This window comes from Vigna unguiculata, chromosome 3 (assembly GCF_037176805.1).
Source record: "Vigna unguiculata cultivar grain cowpea cultivar isolate G323 ecotype 2 chromosome 3, ASM3717680v1, whole genome shotgun sequence".
NCBI classification, from domain to species: Eukaryota; Viridiplantae; Streptophyta; class Magnoliopsida; order Fabales; family Fabaceae; genus Vigna; species Vigna unguiculata.
The window spans coordinates 42542444-42565830 of record NC_140794.1 but is presented as its reverse complement, the minus strand read 5'-3'; the positions used below and the strand labels follow the sequence as shown (position 1 = coordinate 42565830).

Sequence of the window (23387 nt, the reverse complement as noted above, 5' to 3'; positions counted from 1 at the left end):
ATACATTAGTCTTTCGAAAGCGAAGTCTACATTTAATGTGTTGTTTGAACTGCTTTGAGTTGTATGTTGTTGGAGCCTTGTACTAATTGATTTGATGAATGTAAATTGTTTATGTTATTGGGTTGGTTTATAAAATGAATAATTTGTTGTTTGAGCCAATTGGATTGAGTTTTGAATGAGATTGTTGGATTGAGTCATAAGGATTGATGTTGGCAATTGATTTATATGATTGGAATATATATGTGTGTGGTTATTTTACTTAATTAATTGTGGATATTTTAGTAATTTAAACAGAATAAATATGTACATCCACATATCCAATTGAAAAATTCGAAAATTCTCCAAACCTATACCAAGTCAATGTGGTGATTTCCTGTCAAAACAGTGACGGGTTCGGACAATACCCGTAGGAGTAGGTTCATGCAAGTCATTCTTTTTTGGTTAAAATTCTATTTTGGTCCTCTAAATTTTACAAGAAGATTCAAGTAGATCCCTATTTTTTAGTTGGTTCAATTTAGTTTTTTAATATCTTGAAATAATGCAATTTAGTTCTTTTCGTTAGATTGACGTTAGATTTTTGTTATAATTTATACATAAAATCACTCTACCTGAAAGTGATTTAATGTATAAATTATAACAAAATTTAACGTAAATCTAAGATATATAATCTAATTGATCATTGTTTTTATAAACTAAAGAAATAAATTAAATCAAATAAAAATTAAGAATTTAATTAAATTTTTTATAACAATTAGAAGACTGAAATTTAGACTTAATTATTTTTTTATCAGCACACAAGTCATTGATGAATTGTCAAGCATATATTAAAGAAAATACAGGATTTAGATATATTCTATATCTCGTGAGAAAAAAAAAAACTACTATTATAATTAAAGTAAAAATTATAAAAATAGATCGTAAAATCCTTATACATGAGCTCCAAATTACGTACATTATAATCCTTACAAATACACTACTGAAATGCAATTCTTGCAAACCTACAAATTACTCTATCCGACTCTTATTTCTTAAACCAGTGCTAAACATTAGAGAGTAATCCTAAAAGTTTAATTGCAAATAAAAATAAAGTTTTGAACAATATTATCAATATTAATTTAAATGATGATGTATATCTCAGCATTTTTATTACTATTATCTTTATAATTGTTATGACATAATTTTCAATTATATTATTTATTAGAATATTAATTTAAATATTTCATGATATTCATTATTATTTTAAATATATTATATGTTTTTGTAGTATAAAAAAAATTATAAAAAAAATATAATTGTATATACTATATTATTTATTTCTAATATTTTCATAATTATAATTTTGATTTAAAATGAATGTTTAAAAACTTTACATAATTTGAAGAAAAATTTCCAGTTAAACACAATTTTATAGTAATAGTAATAATGTTAATAATTATGTATGTCGACCCTAAAATTATATTTAAGTTTCTCCATTACTTTTATCTTTCCGATTTTAAGATGTTAAAGTTCTAGTCCTCCAAACTTCATTCAAAAACCCTCTTTTCTTCCTTTACATACACTACCTAAATCACTTGGAATATGAGAAACAATACATTTCAAATTAGAAAGGCAGTTTCAAGAAGACAAACTAAATTAATGGGAAAAAAAATCATTACTCAAAAATACCTTTAAAAACCTTTTTGAAGCATACACGAAATATAGATTTTACGAAAAATACTAAAAATAACGCTCAACAAACTTCACAGTTGCATGAGTATTTTGTGCGTACAAGAAATGCAGAAAATCTGAATCAAATTGGGAGAAGAAAAAATAAAGTATTTATTATTCTGGTGCAAGTTATCAAGCAATTCGAAAGCTTTGTTCAAAGCTTGAAAATGCCCAACTCAATGTTCCTCATCTTTGAGTTGAGAGAAGTTACTTACACGATCCTCTCCCTAGAGTTACTATCACTCGGATTTGGTATGAGCCAAAGGGCCAGCATGCCAAGTTAAAGTGCACCAAAGACTATCTTGGAATTGTTAAAAGAACAGAAAATTAGGCAGTTCATGATTTCAGCAACTCAAAAGGACTGAGGAGGCCATAAAAAGAACCCAGGAACTGGTGGTGGTGGAAGGATGGTGAGTGAAGTTGCATTGGTCACAATTGCAGCAGATTCTTGTACTGAGCTACTTCCACCGCTGGAATGATGAAAATGGTGGAGAAGGTTTTGTGGGTACGCATTTGCAGAATCATAAGGTATAGATGCAACTGGCTGAATGGCAGAGAAATTGATGGTGCTACTCTCGTTTGTGCCCTGAGGTTGCTCATTAGTACTACCAACAAGATTTTTCTTCTCCGATTCTGGGGAGGAAAGTTTCAATCTTTTTGCTACCCCACCAACTGGAAGAGAGCTATTCAATATATTCTCCACATCGTATCTGTTCATCTCAAAATTGGTCACAGCGCTTGCACCTCTGAACTTTATGGCTGCAATATCATATGCCTCAGCTGCTTCCTCTTCAGTCGCTGCAACAACGCAACAACAAAAACTATTCAACTTCCAGCACAACAAAAACAAACATTACACAACACGTAAGTAACAAGACCAATGATTAACATTGTTAGCATTACTCTGGACTACCATGAATGAAGACTTTGAAAACTTAATTTTTTAACATGATATTATGTCACGGGCTCAAACTATACGATCCGTGTGTTTGGAAACACAGTAGAAACGTGAAAAACACAGTGAATTCGTGATGCCAAACACCCTAGATATCATTTGTGAAACATGATATTTAACCATAATCCATTAAACCTTTCCAATCACAGTGTTGAAACAAGATATAGGGTATAAACTTGCCAAATGTTCCCAGATATAGATCCTTGTTTCCCGCAACTCGGCCGATTCTTGCTTGCCATCTACCTTGTTGATGATGCCTGAAAGTTCAAAAAAGTAAAAGCATAAGAGAAATAGGGAATATAATAACAACATCAATAGTGTCAGAATTGTTTATTTTAATGCATGAACCTCGTAACACCCCTGTATGCAGAAGCTCCCCTTGAAAATCCACTACTTTTCCTGCAAGGAAACCGGTGCAATTTTAATTCCAGGATAGAAATAATGTGCTAAATATGTTTAACTGGGAAGAGTGCGCAAACCTTCGCAGTGATGCAATGAATTCTTGCTTTCCTGCATGTTTCATCTCCTCCAATTCCTTTGTATAATTGGAAATCTGAGACATCAGACAATAAAAATACCATGCTAAGCGCTAAAGATCCAAAATACAATTCCTATTTCTACATTTCAAGTGTCACCAATATAAATCTATAAAGTTCTATATTTGAAACATATAATACAAAAACCAAGTGTTTGACAATAATAATATTCATGCTAAATCATTGCGCTGAGGTTCCTGCAAGATTCTACTTATTGTTGACCACTTCAACTTTGCTGAGACCCTTCATTTACGTAGATCATTAGCCTCCAATTTTTTTATACTACCTGATGCATGTTTCTCTGAAACCAGGATGACCAAGTTTGATTTTAACTAGTATCAAGTGAGCACAATACACGAACTTCGAGTGTGAACTAAAAGCATTCCTCAGCAGAATTTCCCTCACTCTTTTAGCCCCGTTTCAATACTTTTAACTCAACTATATACGTACGATTTCATGCATACAACTAACAGAGATCTGAACAGAATATTATTAGAAGTGACTATTACAGGAAAGTTGGTGGTTGCTGTTGGTCCCCAGTACTTGATAGCTGCTAAATCATACGCTCTCGCAGCCTTTTCTTCCTTGTCATATCCACCTAATAACTCATACAATTTTACAAACACAACAATTTATCATCTCTTATACAGTATTAAGTTTAAAATAAGTTGGGAAATGACCAAGGATAAAAATTTCTTACCCAAGTACACTGTAGGAACAGTCAAAGGACGTGCGACACAGTGATGAAGTGCGCGATGCCACCACATTCCATGCAAAGAAACAGCGATGAAAAAGCCATGAAAAATCAAATTTAACCTTACGGAGTGGTCAAAATATTCAGGTAAAAACTATTTTTCTTAGCAAAAATGTAAACGACCAAAGGAAAAGTGATGAAATGCATGCAATGGCGCCTGCACGCAAGTTACTTTAATTTTTTTTTACCCTCTTTTTCTCACTTTTCTTTGGTTCCCCATTCTAGCCAAAAGATAATACACGAGACGCCATCCATCTGCGATGCCCGTCTTTTCTAATAGCAGACAGACACCGAAGGACCCCATCAAGGTTTAATAGTAGCAAAAAGTTATAAGAACCGATTGATGTGAATTTTCAAAATTTTGACTACACAAAAGCTTAATAATCCACTAGAGCCAAATAAAACCAGGCCAAAAGGAAATGTCAAATTGCCTATTCTAATGAGGAGACAAAATGCCTTTAATTTAATTTCCCTTTTCTTGCAAAAAGTGATTATTTATTATAAGATATGAACAGTTATACATGTAATTTGTGACTGCAAAAACATCCAAGGATCTGATAAATCCCGTGAATTTGTTTCAGAATCTAGACGACATTATTATTTGCGGGCCCAGACACTGTAAAAAAAACCCTTTCAGCCAACATGGGACTCCCCCCACATTCATGTAAGTGCAAATTTCAATACAGTGAGCGAGAAATGATGTTGTGGTCAAACCCAGCTTTCCTGGCGAATTGAAAGCAAAAGTAAAAGTTAAAGCCAAACTCTCACATTTGGACGCGCCTCTTCCAAACTTCCACTACGGAACACAAACAATGCTTAATTGTTTTAAAGTCTGAATGTATTGTAGCAATTTTAACGTAAGTAAACGAATTTAAAGTTTCAACATACATTTTACTAGTACAAAGTTAATTTATCAAAATCAAATTTTAAACAAATATGAAAGCAGAGGCATTTTCGCAAACAGGTCCCAAACAGGAGAGAGATTAACCATGAAAAATGGCGGCACATTGGATCAAATCAACTGAGAGAAATTGCAGACCCCACCCCACCCACAGTGACAAAACGGCGGCACATCGCATCAGAGTAAATCTCACGCTTTATTTTTAGAACAGAAAAAAATGTACAGGAAAAAAATTACTAAAAAAGAAATAGAAATTTCCATTCTATTTTGAAAATTTGAACCAAAAAGACGCAATTAAGAAATGCTTAGTACATGTGTACACATAATAAGCATTAATTTAACTGCACTTTCAAATGCATGCAACCCTCTTTTTCTGCAGTAGAGTCAGTTTCCCTATTTATTTCCTTTTGGATTGCTCCTATTTTCAAAGTTCATGATAAATTAAAATACATTTAACAAAAAAAATAAAGATAAATTGAAAACAATGGAAATGAAGAGATAATATAATAGAGAGAGAAGAACCTTGACGCCCCTTCCTGGCCTGACCCTCTCGTCTACAGCTGTTATCCCATAGATGCGCTTCATATCTACCCGTCCATCGGTGTCTGCAGTGAACATTCCCAAAAATACAAATTAATAACAGTAATACAAAAGGCTCTTCAAAACATGCCAATTTCATCACGCCCTTGACCAATTTTCAGTAAATGACAACTGAACCCTCAACTAGCCACACTGGTTCATTAATTTAACACACAAAAGGAACTTAACAATGATAGAATAATCACAATAATGATAATAAAAATAACACCATAAAAAAGAAATTGAAGGGTTGATGATGGTGGGTGGTGTTTTACTACCTTGTGACCCCTCTGTATATTGAAGTTCTCTGGCCAATGGTCTGAGAAACCTTCTTAGGTGTAGCAAACTCCACCGCAATGATGGCTTTCTCATGTGCAGCAGCATCACATAAAGACAAAGCTCCTTTGCTAGACTCTCCTGAGTGGGCACCTAACTCAGCTGGTGCAACCCGAGTGGTCTTGTCTGAGGCTGAGTCATCCAACTCGGGGCTCGAGTTGGTACCTGAGAATGGTTGAAACCCTGGAATGGCGTTCAGATCTTGCTGGTCGCCGAAGTAAACAGCGGCAGAGCCATGGTCGTAAATTTGGGTCAGCGAAGAATCGTCTTGTTGAGTCTCCGTTTGGTTCTCCAAAAAATCCTCCACTTTCGGCACCACGAGTGGCTGGTTTTCACTCTCAGAATCCATTAATCCCTTGGAATTTGTCCACCCTGCAAAAAATAAATCCCAGTAAAAAATATAATAATCATACACATATATATACGTACACAAGGAAGAACAAGCTTGCTACTCTGAATGTTGAAAAGATTGTGGTTGTGAATTACGAAGTGAGAAACGAAATTGAAGATCGTGCAGGATAAATAGGAAGGGGTTGACGTGGGTGAGTGAGTTGGGTTTGTGAAGAACATTTCCGATTCCAAAAGAGTAGAGGCATAAAGAAGAGTGATTTAGAGAAGTGGCGTTACCATTGGTGGCATAAAAATTATCGAGCATGCAGTGAGAGGAAGAGTCCGGGGATCTGAGCATTTCCATGGGAGTCAACGAAAACGTAAGCCAATTTGTGGCACCGGCCATGGTTTTTGTGTGTCGCTACACTTCGACCAGATCAGCAAAACAAGGACAGTTTCAGAAACGGGTTTTCTGTCGAAAAAAACAAATGACCCAACAAACAAACAAACAAACAAGAACAACCCCGAAACTGAAATCACCTCTCTCCAGTCACAGCTCAAGGCGTTGCACTGTGTATCTTTGTGTGTGTGTGTGAGAGCGATAGACAGAGCTATCCCAGCCCCACCATGCTTATAGTACTGCTACTCATAAATAGATGAAAGAAATTAAAATAAGGTTGTGAGGGTTGGTGATGGGTTAGAATGAAATTGGCTAAGAATGCATGCAAGAACAGTTTCTTGAATCAAAAGGAGTTTTTAATAAAGAGAGAGAAAAAAAAAGCTTAGAAGGGAAGATGAGTTGAGTGGAAAGAGCAAGGTGTTGGTTTATAAGGGGTGGGTTTAGCGGTCTTGCCTGTCAACAGAGAGAGATTGAGTGTTACTTTTCACATACAAAAATTAAGTCTAACTTTAAAAAATCAGTTTCACTTTGAAAAAATAAATTTTCTTTTCTTTTTATTATTAGTATTATTGTTCTTAACAGAAGAAAATTGTCTGACAAGAAAGAAGGTTACCAAAGATGCGGGCTGGCAAAAAATTGAAGAATTTGGCAGGGTTCCTAAGCAAATTACCAAAATAGCCTTACTTTTTGTGTAAAAATAGTTTTTAAATAGGGAAAAAACGATTCGTTTTAGTCCCACACATGTCTTGCATGCAGATGCAGACTCCTTGTTTACACTCTTTCAGTAATTACTCTATTTAGATGAATGCGTTACGGACCATAATATCATTAAACAAATACAAAGTTTAAGGTTTAATTATAAACTTCTTCTCTTAACAAAATTAATAATCTTGTTCTAATGTAAAATAAAATCATAAAATTGTTATTTATAGTTCTGTCAATATATATTCTTGCAAAGCCTGATATTTTCTTAATTTTCTAGATTTTGTACTCTCTTCTTACTCCTGTAGTTTTTTTTGTTCTAAGCTTAAGTCATTGTTACATTAAATGTTCATAAAAGACTCCAACTATTGTATCTGGATTCACTGTTTATATACTACTTATGAACCTTTACTCTGTAGACCTAATTAAGCTCAACTATTTAATAATCTTCATTATGTAATTTAATCTGAGGTTATTAATCTAATTACAATATTTGTTAATTAATGTCTTGGTGAAGGTCATTGACAATGGTTTGATACATTGTGTGTTAAACCCGAAAGATAATAATTCTCAGTGTTGATAAGTTAACTGTCCCCATAAGTAGTAACTCTACCATATATATTATTAGTTAATAATAAATTCATTTTGAATTTATATTTTCTAAATTAACTTTCTGAATAATACTTTTATCCTTTTTATGTGTTTATCCAACTAACCTCTTTATTTTTGATAAATATTATTTTATTCTAAAAATAATTAATGCAAAAATTAATTATGGATTAAACTTTTAAAAACCAATTAACATATTTTTTTTTTTAATTTGAATCTAATAAGTTGCAAACTTTATTTTGAAATTCACCACTAAATTGAAAAGTCCCCTTAAAAATATCATATACTGCATCGGTTAAAATTTTTTTCTATCTATTTATTTATTAAGTTCAATTTAACCCCTTTATTTTAAAATGGTTTAGTTTGATAGCTAATCAATATAAACTAAATCAATGACCATAAATTGGAATGTATGATCCAGTTGTTTACACTCTATACACACTAAAAATACAAAACCCGCTCTATAAAAAAGAACTAAGATATATAAATATTTAAATAAATCCATAATATTATATAATACTAAAAACTTAAACAATTAATATTAATATTTATTTACATTATATTAAATAGTTATACATTATATTAATATATTATGTTAAATTAATATTGATGAAATAATTATATTAAAATGATAATTATTATTAATATATTGTTTTTCTTAGTAACCTCGGAACTTAATAAATTTTTATTTTATAATATATTTTTAAATAAAAACACCAAAATAAAAACCAGTGAAAGTTTTAAATTTTACAATTTTAACTTACATTTTTTAAAATAAAATATATAAAACATTATTTTTTTAATTTAAAACAATGAATTTTTTTCCTTTTTGTACACATTTTATCTTTAATTATATTCTTAAACTAAAAACTATAAACTTGTCATGTATATTAAAATTGATCACATACCAACATTATAATGCACTATAAGTCACTAACCTTTTTATTAAGTATAAACATTATGGGTTAGAAGTGACTTTTTGTCACCGTCTCGTAAGAAATTTCAAAGCACTAACTTCTTATTAATAAAATACCATAATACAAAATATTTTTTTATAGTTCTTTTTCTGTAACTACAGTTATCTACAAGAATATACAGATTAGTGTGTGGGTATGTGTTTCTACTAATACAACTAATATTTTACCATATTTTATATTTTTTATTATATTTTTTAATTAAAAAATATATAAATTAATCATATATCAAAACTAATTATTCATATCAACGTCATATATATTATAAATCATTAACTTTAATATTTTAATATAATACAAATTGTTCAATATTTTATTAAACCACTACTACTATTATTATTATTATTAATAAGTGGGGTCTCCTATAATGAAAAATTATTTTGATAATATAAAGTTGTTGAACAAAAATGCTGAAGGTTTTTATTTACAATTTTGTTTAAATACCAATTTTAAAAGAATGTGTAGAAAATTGAGTAAATAATTTAATTTAAATTAAGTTCTCTTTTGTTATTTTTATAATAATTTAATTTTTTTTAAAGTATCACCAAAAAGTTTAATTTCAAAAAAATGTTAATGTAATTTTTAAATAGTCAATACAAAAGCTACAATAGTTTGTAGTTGAATAATAAATTAAAATATATTATCAGTGCACTTTGACTAAAGTTTTTATTACTCTCTACCAGTGAAATAAAACTATAAGTTTCTTCAATAATAAATTGAGGATATTAAGTATTACTATATTATTTTGTAGAAAGTTATAAAAAATATTATTGAAAGTAATATAAAGAGACGTGGAGAGACTGAATATGTGTGTGGCTGTGGAGTGAAAAACTTTGAATTGAGTTTTGGAAGTAGACTGAACTTTGTATTGTACTATGACGTAGAATTGAGTTGGTAGCATGAAATTAAAGTAGTATTTCAGTGAGAACGAAAACACGAAAGTCTTGCATGAGAGATAGCATGTGAAGTTCACACGTAGAAGAGAGGTGAAGAGATTTAAAAACACGTAACAGTATGGTATTTGTTGATTACGCGGTGTAACAAACAAACAAAGCAACGCAAGCAAAGTTGATTTTTTCCTTAAAATCGACTATGTTTGCATATATAAATGCAGTATGGTTTACGTTGGTGGTATTGGGTCCCATCCCATGAAAGTTTGAGATTGAATCTACATCAGATGAGACGTGGCTTCTCGTTAGGTTAATTCACAGACACACCTCGTGTGCTTATGCACGAGTCTGTTAAATAAATTTTTTTTTTTCTTTCAACCTATCCTATTGGTTAGCTTTACCTCGTGTTGCCTTATCTTTTACTCACGTTGCACACTCCAAATTTATATATTATAATAAAATAATATTTTTTTACTATATAATCTTCGCATAAAATATATTACTTTACTTACATTTATTTTGATCGTAAGACAAATAGATAGTGAATAAAAAAAAATTCAAATTTAAGAGTTACAAAGTTTTTTATTCAGCCTGATTATATTTCTAAAGCTTTCTTCTCCTAACTATGTCAGTATTTATTCATGTAATTAACTAACAGTGTTAAAATAGGGCAATTCTTTTATTATTAGCCCATATTGATGAAATAGATTGACCCATTGAAAATTCTAACCTGCTTAATCAATTAATCAAATGGTGGTGGCCTACCAACAAGCTAGAAACTGAAACGTCAACCTTTTTATTATATTTTTAGTTTTTTAATTGTTTTTTAATTATATATATATATATTATTGTGAACATTTTTAAATTTTAATTGACTAATAATATTTCTAATAGAATAAATGAAAATAATTATTATTTTTACATGTAAATTATTATAATATAATTAATAATTAGAACTTAAATTGTAATTGTTAATATCTTTAATCACATTATGGTATATTTAAATCATTTAAATAATGTAACAAATAAAAATCAATTTTTTATTTTAATTTCTATTTTAAAAAATTAATAGATCAACTTGCGTCTGTGCATATTTTGGTCCATCATTATGACAAGTCAGAATGGATCAGATTAATAATTTCAACCTACCTACCAAATTTTGGTGGACTAAAGGGTCAGTTCACTGGACCATATTCATTTCTCCTTATGCATATAACATGTCCATGTTTGGTCCATCATTCTGACAAGTCAGAACAGATAAAGTTAATAATTCCAACCTATCCACCAAATTTTGGTGGGCTGAAGGTCCAATCCATTGGACCAGACTCATTTTACCTTATGCATATAATATATCCATTTTTGGTCCATCATTCCGACAAGTCAGAACGGATCAGGTTAATAATTCCAACCTACCCACCAAATTTTGGTAGGCTGAAGGGCCAGTCCACTAGACCAGACCCATTTTACCTTATGCCTATAAAATGTCCATTTTTGGTCCATTATTCCGATAAGTCAGAACGGATCAGGTGAATAATTCCAACCTACCCACCAAATTTTGGTGGACTGAAGGGCCAGTCCACTGAACCAGACCCATTTTACCTTATGCGTATAACATAATATACTCATATTAACCTTTAAATTATTTTACAATACTTTATTTCACAATTTAATAATTTAAATGTCACCGCATTGAAGATTTTTTTCAACTTTTTAAATCTTTTATCTCATATTTAAAATTATTCATATGCACGTATTAACGAACACTCTTCTATAATTTAATGATTTAAATGACATCATTATTAAGATTTTTTTAGATCTTTAAAATCCCTCATCTCATATTTAAAACTTACAATTAAACATGCAAAAAATATAACTTCAATCTCCCTTTATTAACTTGATCATTCACTCATTCATTAACTTGATCACGTAGAAGGATAGCTTCAATTTGATATATTGTCTTTTTCATAGCATCATTCACTCATAAATGAATCTCTTATAGGAAAGACTTAAGTCACACAACTTGTCGTATTCAAAGATATAATGACTTGGTTTTTTAGAAACCAAAATGCATCACCAAATCTAAAAAAGTGTTACAATTGAGACTGTAGCGCAGATAAAAAATTATAACTATTAATACATCATATAACAATTCTGCTCTCAATGAAAACTTAACAAACAAAAAAAATGCAAAGAAATTCCGAAAAATTATATACAACATAACAAAAAATGTTAAATATATTTTTGGTCCTTTAATTTTAAATGAAAATTAGAATTACTTCATTTTCAAAATTTTGATTTAATTTAATTTTCTAATTTTATAAATACGTAAATTTAGTCTTTTTAAATCAAATTTTGTTAAATTTAAGAAACAAAACATTGCAATAAGAAGTTTCCTTAAAGTATCTTGGAATTCTCTTTCTTGTTATGCTATTAAATGTAACTACTTAAGATCTTTCATAAAACTATTAACCAAACATACACCATAGGAAATATTTGATTTGTTGTTGCAAACATATTGTTAGTAAAACGTGTTGTTAACTAACTTTCCTTCCTCATATTTGATTGGTTGGATGTTAGCTTTAGTTGATGTTAGTCTAATGTTGCACCCAACCATATTAAACCTCTTCAATACTTCATTCATGCATCTCTTTTGTTGTAGCATAATCTTTCTTCCAATTTGCACTAAGTTCATGCCAAGAAAATAAGTAAGTTCATCCACATTTTTCCTCTCAAATCTAACTTCATTTTCCCCTTTAGAGACTTTGATTTCTTCTAGATCATTACATGTGATGAGTAGACAATCAACACATAAAATCAACAAGATCAAATCTACAATTGTTTTAATCCTCACATTGATCCCATTTTCAACAAAACATTTAGAAAATCTAGTCCTCCTTGGTTTGACCATTATATAATATGGTAAATGATCTTTTAATAGAGTTGTGACAAAATACATAACTCAAATCACTCGTGACGCACGTGAGGTAGGGTGAAAAGCACTGTGGAATACGTACATTGGGCTTTAAAATTGTAGCTCAGCCCAGGCCCATTATTTGTTGTCTAATTTCCATAAATATCCTCCTAGATTGCAAGGTTTTTGGCACGTCCTGAAAGGTTTTCCTGAATCTATTTTTTGACTGAGAGAGAGCAGAAGGAGGTGGAGAAAGAAATTTATGGTTTGGGTGACTACGACGAGAGGATTTGATGGATGGGCAGCTTTTTTTGCACCTCCATAGTTTCATCGGCACCCCATAAATTTTAAAATTCCAAATTTATTCTTTAATTTAAAATTTTCATTTTTAGTTTTGGATTGTTTAATTTGAAGACTTTTTAGAATGTACAGAGATTATACATTCTAAAATGTAAATTTGTATTATATAATATAAGAAAAAGAAGACGAAAGAAAGAAGATAAGAACAAATAAGTCATTTACAACTCTATAGAAATGCAAGATAAAATGTATGGAAGTACATCAAAAAGTTATCCATGGATGCTGCAAGAGATGCTATGGGCTTATCATTATCAATGCGGTGCATGTCCATAAACTGAGTCCAATGGAGAACTAACTTAAACTTTTACTTCTTGCACCTCCTTATTGTTTTAAGCACCTCCACGATAAAAAATTATTAAAGAGAAGATTTCAAATTGAATGATCCGAAAACTTTACATATTACATTCCTGCGAGTTAAGAAAAAGGAAAATGAGGTTTTGACTAAATTTTCTTTTGATAAAGTTGACAAACTTTTTATAAATAGGATTAAAATAGATTTATTTTTTATTTTTTAATCAAAAAGAAGTAATAAAAATAATATTTTTTTACATTATTTAGTATTTTATTAAAAAAAACTTTGTTAATCTATCATTTTCCTAAGAAAAATATACCTTTTATCTATATTTGTTAATTAGATTATCTTTATTAGTCAAATGGTCTAACATAATTTGCCGATACTTACCTCTCACCGCAATAAAATTTGTGACACTTAAGTTAAACAGAAACACTATCGTTGTTCTTTTAACAGGTGAGTATTTTTCATATTATGGATCTGTTAACTTAAAACAAAATGTAAATTAAAAAAAAAAAATTGCAAAGATATATGTAAATAACTTTTTTATTTTAACACATTATGATTAATTAGAAAGAACATAAATTCAAAAGAATATGTGGAATATATAACGAAATCAATTGCCTCTCCAAAACTGTATTTTAATTTAGCATATAAAAAATTAAATAACAATCTGTTGAAATGTGAATCTCTGATACCAAACAAACATATAACCAGAAAAAAATGGCAGCACATCCTCCTAATTAGGAAACAGAAGGGAAAACAACTTAACTGCGGCTTGTGATTTCATCTTCTTTTTACTTTGATGAAACAAATCCATATCTTCACATAAACTCTTAGCACTTATCAAGTCATTGGAAGGCTCCATATCTTTACATGTAAATGTTGCATTATTTTCAATTGACAGTGATTCACTGCAACCCCAAATATCAACTGAAACTGCAAAAATTGAACCATTAATTGATTAAGAAAAAATATAAATGTACAAGTACAATAACTTGTCTTTTGTTTTGTTTTCAGATCACATATTGACCAGTGTAAACTAACTATAATTCACAGGCATAATCAGTGCTAAACTATTTCCTATTTGGCCCTGCTGTAAAAAACCCCAACTATGTATATATATTATGTTTGTTTATACAGTCTTCTTGATGAGCTTCAATATCTTCTAAATTCCTGAGATGAGAAGTGAATCTTAACATGAGAAACAAAGTAATATTCAGACTCCCAAACATTTGGCCCAACCGAAACACCTAGCAATTTTCCTTGGCAAAGAATATGTGGATAGCAGAGAAGGATGAGATGCAATATCTTGAGGTCGTGACCATATATACACCCCTCGTTCTTGTTGACTTCCTGGGACAGTGTTGTCTAGTATGAATGCCACCAACAGTGTAACCACCATGTTTAAGGACATAAGACCATTGATTGCAAAATCAAGCTGAAACATTGGGGAGAAAAGGAATAAGTTCTTTCTCATGCTATTTTATTTGGCAGCATAGAGATGGTGCTTACTTGTTGAATGCCAGAATGGAATGGTCCACTAGATGCAGCCCCGTAAGGTACGAGGTAAGGTGGTAGTATCAGAGTGGTTTGAGGTTTGTACTGTTGAAAATATGCAGGGATGGATAGACCAAGGAACAATGAAACACCAACTATTGTCATGTTCCTGAAGCTGCTACATTGACCAGACTGTAAGGTTGAAAGCCCCAAAGCTGCTATAAGAGCCCAGATGAAACACAGTACAGAAGCAGCCAAGGCCTGAGGAATGGAAGCAAGTAGAGCACCCACTTTTCCTGCAAGTTAAAAAGGTTTAGATTGGGTGTTTAGTAGTTTTGACATCAAACTATGGTTTATGTCGTTATGTTTTGTTGATTTACCCATAAAGGAAAAGAGAATCATGAAAGCTGCTCCAAGTTCCACCACCCTACGACTTGCTACCTTTGTTGTGTCAATAGTGTGAATGTTTTCTGTCAAGGTGGTTGAGCCAGTTCCCGAACCCCAAAGACCAGCCAATATACTACAGAAACCCTCCAATGCAATTCCTCGACTCACAACTCCTGGAGTTGGAGGCCTCAAATTGATTCGCACACATGCAGAATGATAAGTTCCAACCTGCAAAACGAACTTGTCATTCACTTAGTTACAATTTTAGTTTCTGCTCATGTTGTTTCTTACAAATACAGTATATTACATTGGTTTATAACTGTGGGTGTCACAATACCATGAAGCTAATATTTTGTATTTGCAAGCATTTAAGTAATTTACTTACTGAATCCACAGAAGCAACCAGTGATACTATGGCCATGATTATGCAAGTCCTAAAATGAAAAATAGGGAAACCCCATTGCAAAGGGTAAGGGATTCTGAGCCATGCAGAAGTTAACAACGCGTTAGATACATCAGTCCTGCAATGTTTCATGGTATAAGCATGCTTCCTGCATGCATCAGTCAGAATGTTTGAACTTGGGATTTTGGGATTGCATCCTTTGTAGTTATATGCTCCCCCAGCTGTTAAAAACGACGCATATATCCAAGTTAATGTAACACTCAAGGGAACCTGCAAATTTTCCAAAGTTTGTAAACAAAATTGGTTAGTATATGTTGGTAGAAGACTTCATTGAAGGGTGTACGGAACTTTTAATCGATACTTAATGCCTACTTCCTTAAAAAACATGGTGAAATTATTACAAGTGTATTCCCATTTTCAAACCTTAAAGCTTGAATCATGTAGCAACTTGACTATCGTTAGGAAATTTCTGATATATTATTCTTATTAATCATAATTATGTATTGATTATATTTTTATTTTAATTCTGGATATATTTTTTTTTTAAATTTCTAAAGTTGTTCAGTAGGATTCTAGAAATTGTCTGGTAAGATTCCAGTAATTGTCCAGAAATTCTTTATGCTCCTTTGCTCTTACGCCTGCAAAGCATTTCTGCCAAGGTGATGCTTGACAAATCATTGGCATTTTCCAATGAAGAAAGCTCATTTTTCAAGGGAAGTTACCAATAGTTTCTGAACTACTCTTGAATCAGAACATTTAGAATCAAGCAAATTTACCTTGCTAGTAATGTTAAGAAGTTTTTTAGCATACTCGTTAATTGTTTCATACTCTTTCATTTTCTACTTCTCAAATTCCTTAACAAGATTCAAAGCTTGCATTCCCTCATCTCCTTCACTTTGATTCTAGACGAAATTTCAGATTTCAAATGTTGATTTGACAGTCATGATGATTGTTGTGAAAATATCTTATGACACAACAACAAACAAAACCAGATATTGCTTTCTTACTTTCCTTTCCTTGTGATTTTTAATGAGCCATTGGATTGGTTGGTAGAAGAAAAACTTAACAGTCTCCTCAACTACTTCCGAAAGATCATTTGTGTCTAGCTGTACCTTCATTTTTGTCGTATCATAGATGCCAGTTGTTGGTAGAAGAAACTTAACTCACTAAAGAACTAAGGGGAGAGTAACTTCCTAAACAATATTCATAACTCTTAATAAATAACAATCCTAAAAACATGATCAAGCCGGCAGAAAGTACCAAGATACAACACTAATAAGACATGAACTAATCCATACATGAGGGATTGACACTACCTTCAATTTAAAACTTTAAGACAATAGGTTTATGGATCTTCATCCTTACATGGTATTCAACTTTTTTATTTGTACTTGATATGAAACTTAAACTCACACTTAGTTTTTCAACAGTCTGATACATATCAGAATCAATTTGGTGTGATCTTGAATTGAATTCAAGTCATTCATTCAACTAAAGTAATCATTCTTAGTAAGTGGGTTTATGATTATCTTTTCTATCCTCACAATGTGCGGTATGAGACTGAGTTTTGAAAGGATGACCAAACACAATGAAACCAGTAAATTAAAATATTGCTTTTTTGTATGCCATGTCTAAAGAAAAACCAAAATCAAATAAGGAACATATTAATTCAAGACATATACTTACCGCATAAATTCGAAATGAATGATTTCCAAAGATAGATATTCCTCGAAGATGCTTCAAATAAGAAATAGATGAAACGAAGATGAGTTTGAGAAACAAAGTTCATGGATTGTTTATTTGAGACAAACACAGAAAGTTTTTTCAATATGTAAAGAACTTTGCAGTCATTACAAAGACTTTTCACACACCAGATTATTCGATATCATTGCTTCCTGAAATACTCACCAGTGTGAATAGTAGAACTAGTGCTATCTGCGGAATGCTAATTTCCATGCAAGTGCCAGCTTGTGGAAAGCCATAGCTGAAGAATGCTAAGCCAACAGCAGCAACAGTTGGAGCCACCACAATTGGGTTGATGATCCTATAACAATTACAAGTCTTGATAACTTTTGCAATCAGTTCATTCACCAACATAAATTCAGATCACATGTGATTCAAGGACGCATTTGGATAAACAGCTTAATTTAGCAATTATTTTATAAAAGTTTATTACGGGAGAGTTTATTCATAAGTTTGACTGCAATGCATGCTGAATGCAAAGAGATTATTTAGATAGGTTTGTCCATGAAGTTTAATAACCAAAGTTTTTCTTTATATCAGCAAAAATTCAATAACAAAGTCGAAAGATCAAAAGAAAGGCTTCAAAGTTTGAATCAAGACGATTCAACAAGAAATATTTAAAACAGGATATTATGCATTAGAATTATCTTATGGATGACATACTTATTTAAATTAATTACTTAACAGCATAGCAAACTAACAAAATAAACTAAATAAAAATGAAAAGATGAAATCAATCTGGTCCTCGTGGTCACATGAAAGATCACATGCAACATGTTACCTGAGAAGAAGAGACATTAAACCACTGAGTCCCAGGATACATTGGAATACTGAACCAACAATTATAGCTCCTTGGAGCTCCCTCATTATGTGCCTAAATTTCTGCAGTTATTAGCAGACATTAACACGGAAACTGGGAATATAACAATTATAGTTTAATTTACCAGGATTTAGATTACATCATACAATTTTACAAGCCTGAAAGGCTTAAAGACAATAAACTGACATTTTCTATCAATCAGTGAACTTACATGTTGTGTTAGATTTCGAAATTCTTCAGCATTTATGATAACCAACGCTGGTGCTAAATACACAAAAGAGCTTCCCTGAACTAAAGGTAGTCTGGTGCCAAAGTAGGAATGCAGTATCGTTGTGACGCCGGAAAGAAACAGCATTGTAGAAATTACATTTGCAGTATCGTTCTGCCATCAACGATGTAAGTGAATACATATGAATACGAAAAAGTATGATATCAGTTTTTCCTAGGGTCATTACACAAAGGCATTTCTTACATCTGTTCCACCCATGGTTGGCACCATGATTAATGGGATTAATACTAGCGAGCCAATCAACGAGAGGTAGTGCTGCAGGCCGTAATAGATGAGAGGTACTGCAGTTAAAGATAGGTAAATCAAAAGAAGCTATAATTTTTTTAGCAAATCAGAAAATAGAATTGAAACTAACCGAGACCAGGATTTTCTGTGATTCCGTACTTCAATCCAGATGGTCTCTGCCAACCTCTATCAGCAGGTTCCTCCCCCTCTGGAAAAAGATTCACCTTAACATCTTCAGCTACTCCTTCCTCTTTCTTCTGTTCTGGAAGAGGAGCTACTGCAGAAACTCCATGGCTATTCACCACTCCGTTTGCATCACCATTCCCTCTTAACCCAACTTTCTTATCACCATGACCAGCCAAAGCCACAGCAGGCTCATCCCTGTTTTTCTTCTTCTGGTTTTGACTCCACATTGCCCCATTCCACTCATCCTTTGATCTCAAAACCGGTTCAATCTCATTGTCCCTATTAGGCCTCGCCAACCCCAGCACCGGATCAATCTCTATCTTGGGAGAGGACCCTCCTTCTCTCTGATCATCAACACTATCAAACTTCTCACTGGCACTAGTCCCAGCTTCCCCGGAATAATCAGACACAAACCCAGTTCTCTTAGCCCAGGACCTCAACTCTTTAGGATTGTGATCACTTTTTGGCACAAAGGCCTCAACTTTGGCAGCACCAACATCATGTTTCTTGCCAGAGCCACCCCCATAGCCTTGCTCGACCCAGTTTCCATTGAACCGTTCTCTTTAAAAAGATGGGCACACGCAATTCAACCCAATATAGCACAAGAACAAAGATGAAAGCTTTGCAACGTGGAGGAACAAACCAGAGGCTTTACATCACAGCAAAGAGCCAAATTCCGGAGAGTGAGAGAGTAGAAGCAAAGGAACAGTATGTGGAGAAAAGACAATGAAAGAAAAGCATCACAACAACGTGCTTTGGTGTAGTGATTAACGGTTAGTGTTGAAGGAAGGACATTGAACAAATTGACTCTGAGACATATCTTATCTTCACTTCAACTCATTGCAGCTAGCAAGTTGCTATCAGAGGAAAGCGTGAATGTGAGTGTGTGACCTTAATTGCATAAACGTCTCTCTGGCATGGCCTCTTGATGTTGACAAAGGACCTAGCCACCCGAGTTTAAAGCTAAATTTTCAAACGAAAGGGTAACATAGCATAACATAACACTCCTGCAAGTTCAACCTTCATTAATATTTTTGTACTTTTTTTCTCCTAATATTCTTTAAGGAAATAATAATAATAAACCATCTCCAGTTTTCACTGCTTTTTGGTGGAAACCGGTACCACAGCTCCTTGTGAATCACTTTTGCTTCAAATTGAAGTTTCTTATTCTTATTCTCCGCAGTATTTATTTCACGAAGACTGGCTTGAAGTGGAGTAATTTAACTGCTTTGCCACATTATTACAATGATGATTATGCGGTGGAAAACAGAGAATTTAATTAGTAGGTCCCAATCCATTGATGTTTTTTGAAAGAGAGTTTGGAACTGTGGAAGCCAAGTTCAGTGTCACACTCAATTGGATCACACACTAATCTTTTAGTTTTATAGATTTGAATCATTGAATGGTTCAACTGCCCTATTTCAAGAGGTTTACTTGCCCGTTTATAGCCACATTTAGACTTTTGTTGAGATAACGTTGTCTCTCTCACTCTCTCTGTAAAGCCCTCACCCAACCCAAAAATAGAATATTATGTAGTTTCTGAAGACTGTACCACAACTTTATGCATCACCCAAACACATGTGGAAGTTTAGATCTTTATGTTATTAAGTTTCATGAGGACGGAACCAGGAAGTGTAAGTTTTTCTTTTTCTCATGTCAATTGTTTTTGGTGAAAGGGTGATAATGAAAAGTTATTTTTGAGAGCATTTGGATTGTTCAAGTTGTGGAAAAAAAATTCATTGTTTGCAATAAAATAATGAAAGAAATACGCAATTATTTGTCTGCATAATTTTTTTAACACTTAATTATTTCAAATAATACTAAATGTGTATTATTACTTGGATTTTAAGGTCGAGAATACAAAACCTATATCTATTCCAAGTCTTCTTAATCGTGTTTATTGTCCTAGATTTAACCTTCTTATATTTAGGGTTATTAAGATCAGATAATAATATCGTTTAAACTTTTTAAATTAAGTTGCATATAGTTTTAAACTTTTCATAATATAAAAACAATATTAGTATACGTGTTGTAACAGTTTTCATATGAAAAGTGTTAATATAGTCAACAATTAAAGAAACTCGTTAAAAGTAGGAAAAACATTTTCCATGTATTAAATATATGATTAGTTGTTGTATATTGATTTTAGGATTTATTAAATGTGACTGAGCTTTTAGTATTAATTGAAATGGAATGATTTACTTATATCTTAATTAATAAAAATATGTGGAATGTCACATCGGTTATTGTGATATATGTATAATGTGCTACACTTATATCTATTCTAATTAAAACTTATTCTAATATTACCTACTCACAAATTTATGTGGGAATTAGTTTTTTATTATAGAAAAAATAAAACTATAAATAAGCTAATTTAAAATATTTAAATTGAATTATAATCTTATTTAAATAACCCAAAACATAAGAAGGTTAACTATATAAAAATAAACATGATTAAGAATATTTGGAACTTATAAATAATACATGAATTATTAGATAATTAGTGTAAACACAGGCGCTATCGCGCCTGCGTGTACGCATTTTTTGAATTATATTTATAATTGATGATATTGTAATGTTATTAAGTTAATGAACAAAATAAAAGTATATTTATAAAAATTAAAGTCAAATGTATGGAGAAAATATGAAAAAAATAATTGTTGATAAATAGTATGAGAAAAAAGAAAAAGGAGATAAATAAATAGTTTTATAAAAACTTGTAAAATTAACCGTTAATTTTTAAAAATTTAATAAATAATTAAATTTTAAAGGGTAAAATTGAAATTATGAAATGTGGACACAAAAGAGGGAATCCCCTTTATATATAGTTATAGATATATAAACATGATTACTGAATTTAAAAGTCCAAATAATAAATAATACATATTTAATATTATTAGAAATAATTAAGAGAAAAAAAAATATGCACATGAATTAAAAAAATGGCTACGTTATGATATATATATATATATATATATATATATATATATATATATATATATATATATATATATATATATATATGACAACTAGAATATGTGATTATGCGACATATAATAATACATTCTACCATTCTACGTAGGATATTCCGCACTCTGCATATTTTATTGATAATTAATATAAATCAATAATGGTTTTGATCATTTTTTAAATGATTTTTTTTGTTTTGTGTGTATTACATTAGTATTACTTAAGGTGCTAATTTAGATAACATTATATTATACACAACCATGAATTTCACGTTTAATTTTAAAAAGTAAAGAAAGTAAATTTATTAATGATTTGCTAAATAATATTATATTTTCAAATTTGCCTACAGGAAGGGGCACAACTTACAGGGACATGATCCGTTCTCCCAATTTTTTTTCTTTTATAAATATATAAATAACTTTTTTCAATTTTAATGTATTTCATATTTTTAGAAATTTTATTCATTTATCTTGAGTTTAAGTATATTTGTACTATTTAAACTGTAATGTAAAATTAGAATTCGTTAATATTTGAAATTTTAATATAATTTTTTTTTAATTTTAAAAATAAATAAATGTAATTATTTTATCTCACTTAGGTTAAGTATTTTTAAAAGGTTAAAAGTGTTTCATTTTATTATTTAAATTATTTATAAAAAATATTAATCTAATTAAGTTAAACATACCAAAATTTCGAAGACAAATTCCAATTCGTGGAAATTGAAGACTGAAAACATCCACAAATATCCTAAATTTTGTCTGTGCTTCTATAGTCGGTTTCCGTGAATTTGAATTTGACGGATGCAATAAAAGGACATTAAACTCATTATGACAATTACCATTATTAAGTATGATAAGATATCATAAATATCATAAACTTTTCATGATTTTCTCCGCCTTACTAAGTCTTTCAAACCGTAATGATTCTTCTTTACGAACCAAAAATTATAGAAGAAGAAGTCTACGTTCAATCATTCTCATTTCTCAAATCAAAAAAGAAATAAAAAAAATATATTAACAGTTACAATACAAATTACAAGGTATAATAAAAAAAGGTGATTATTATTCAAATTTATTAATTTTAATGAAAATAATTCACTTTTTGGTGCCCAATATAGATAAAAAAAAAATTAACTATAATAGGCTTATATCACAATTACTTGATCTAAATTTAATCTATTTATTTCTTATAGGTTATTTTTTAAGATCAAATCTATTCTATTTTAAAGTGTGACTGACATAAAACTGTTAGAACTAACTTAAACTATTTTAATTTATATAAAGACTAATATTAATATAAATTATAAACAAATGAGTCATTACTAAAAAAATAACAATAAATCGTACTCATTTACAAAATAATTAAAAAGTTACATATCAGAAGTTCACAACAGAAATGAACAAAATACTTAAAAGGGCATTACTTCATGCACCCCCATTATTTTTCTTCCTGCAACCTGTCAAAATTGACTTTTTAATTTTTTTTTTATTGTAATTATAATTTTTTCGTTGTTCCTTCTTCACCCCTGATTCTGCAGTTGCGTTTTCTTCTTGCAAGCATTCTATCATCTCGGTTGAATTTTGTGTGTTAGAGAAGAGGCAAGCGGCATGCGTTCATTCGATTTT

General features: G+C 31.0%; 1 protein-coding gene and 1 pseudogene across 3 annotated transcripts; both read right to left on the bottom strand.

The window, feature by feature from the left end:
- Positions 1-1794: 1794 nt before the first annotated feature.
- LOC114176637 (AP2-like ethylene-responsive transcription factor AIL6) lies at positions 1795-6896 on the bottom strand. Of its 2 annotated transcripts, none has more exons than XM_028061744.2 (10): positions 6639-6896; positions 6396-6524; positions 5711-6140; positions 5376-5458; positions 3899-3907; positions 3708-3796; positions 3142-3215; positions 3011-3061; positions 2843-2919; positions 1795-2505 (listed from the first exon to the last, which is right to left on the bottom strand). In XM_028061744.2, the coding sequence occupies exons 2-10, from the start codon at positions 6502-6504 to the stop codon at positions 2060-2062; spliced, it is 1368 nt and encodes a 455-aa protein (XP_027917545.1). In that variant the 5' UTR covers positions 6505-6524; positions 6639-6896; the 3' UTR covers positions 1795-2059. The 2 variants fall into 2 exon arrangements, with proteins under 2 accessions (XP_027917545.1, XP_027917546.1); XM_028061745.2 differs by having other exon boundaries at positions 6396-6519.
- Positions 6897-14163: 7267 nt separating this feature from the next.
- Positions 14164-19362, bottom strand: LOC114175969 (nucleobase-ascorbate transporter 11-like; annotated as a pseudogene). The gene is made up of 10 exons (XR_014994024.1): positions 18734-19362; positions 18562-18659; positions 18301-18471; positions 18051-18151; positions 17435-17570; positions 17213-17263; positions 15509-15796; positions 15117-15351; positions 14752-15032; positions 14164-14677 (listed from the first exon to the last, which is right to left on the bottom strand). The product of XR_014994024.1 is annotated as a nucleobase-ascorbate transporter 11-like (transcript).
- Positions 19363-23387: the final 4025 nt, after the last annotated feature.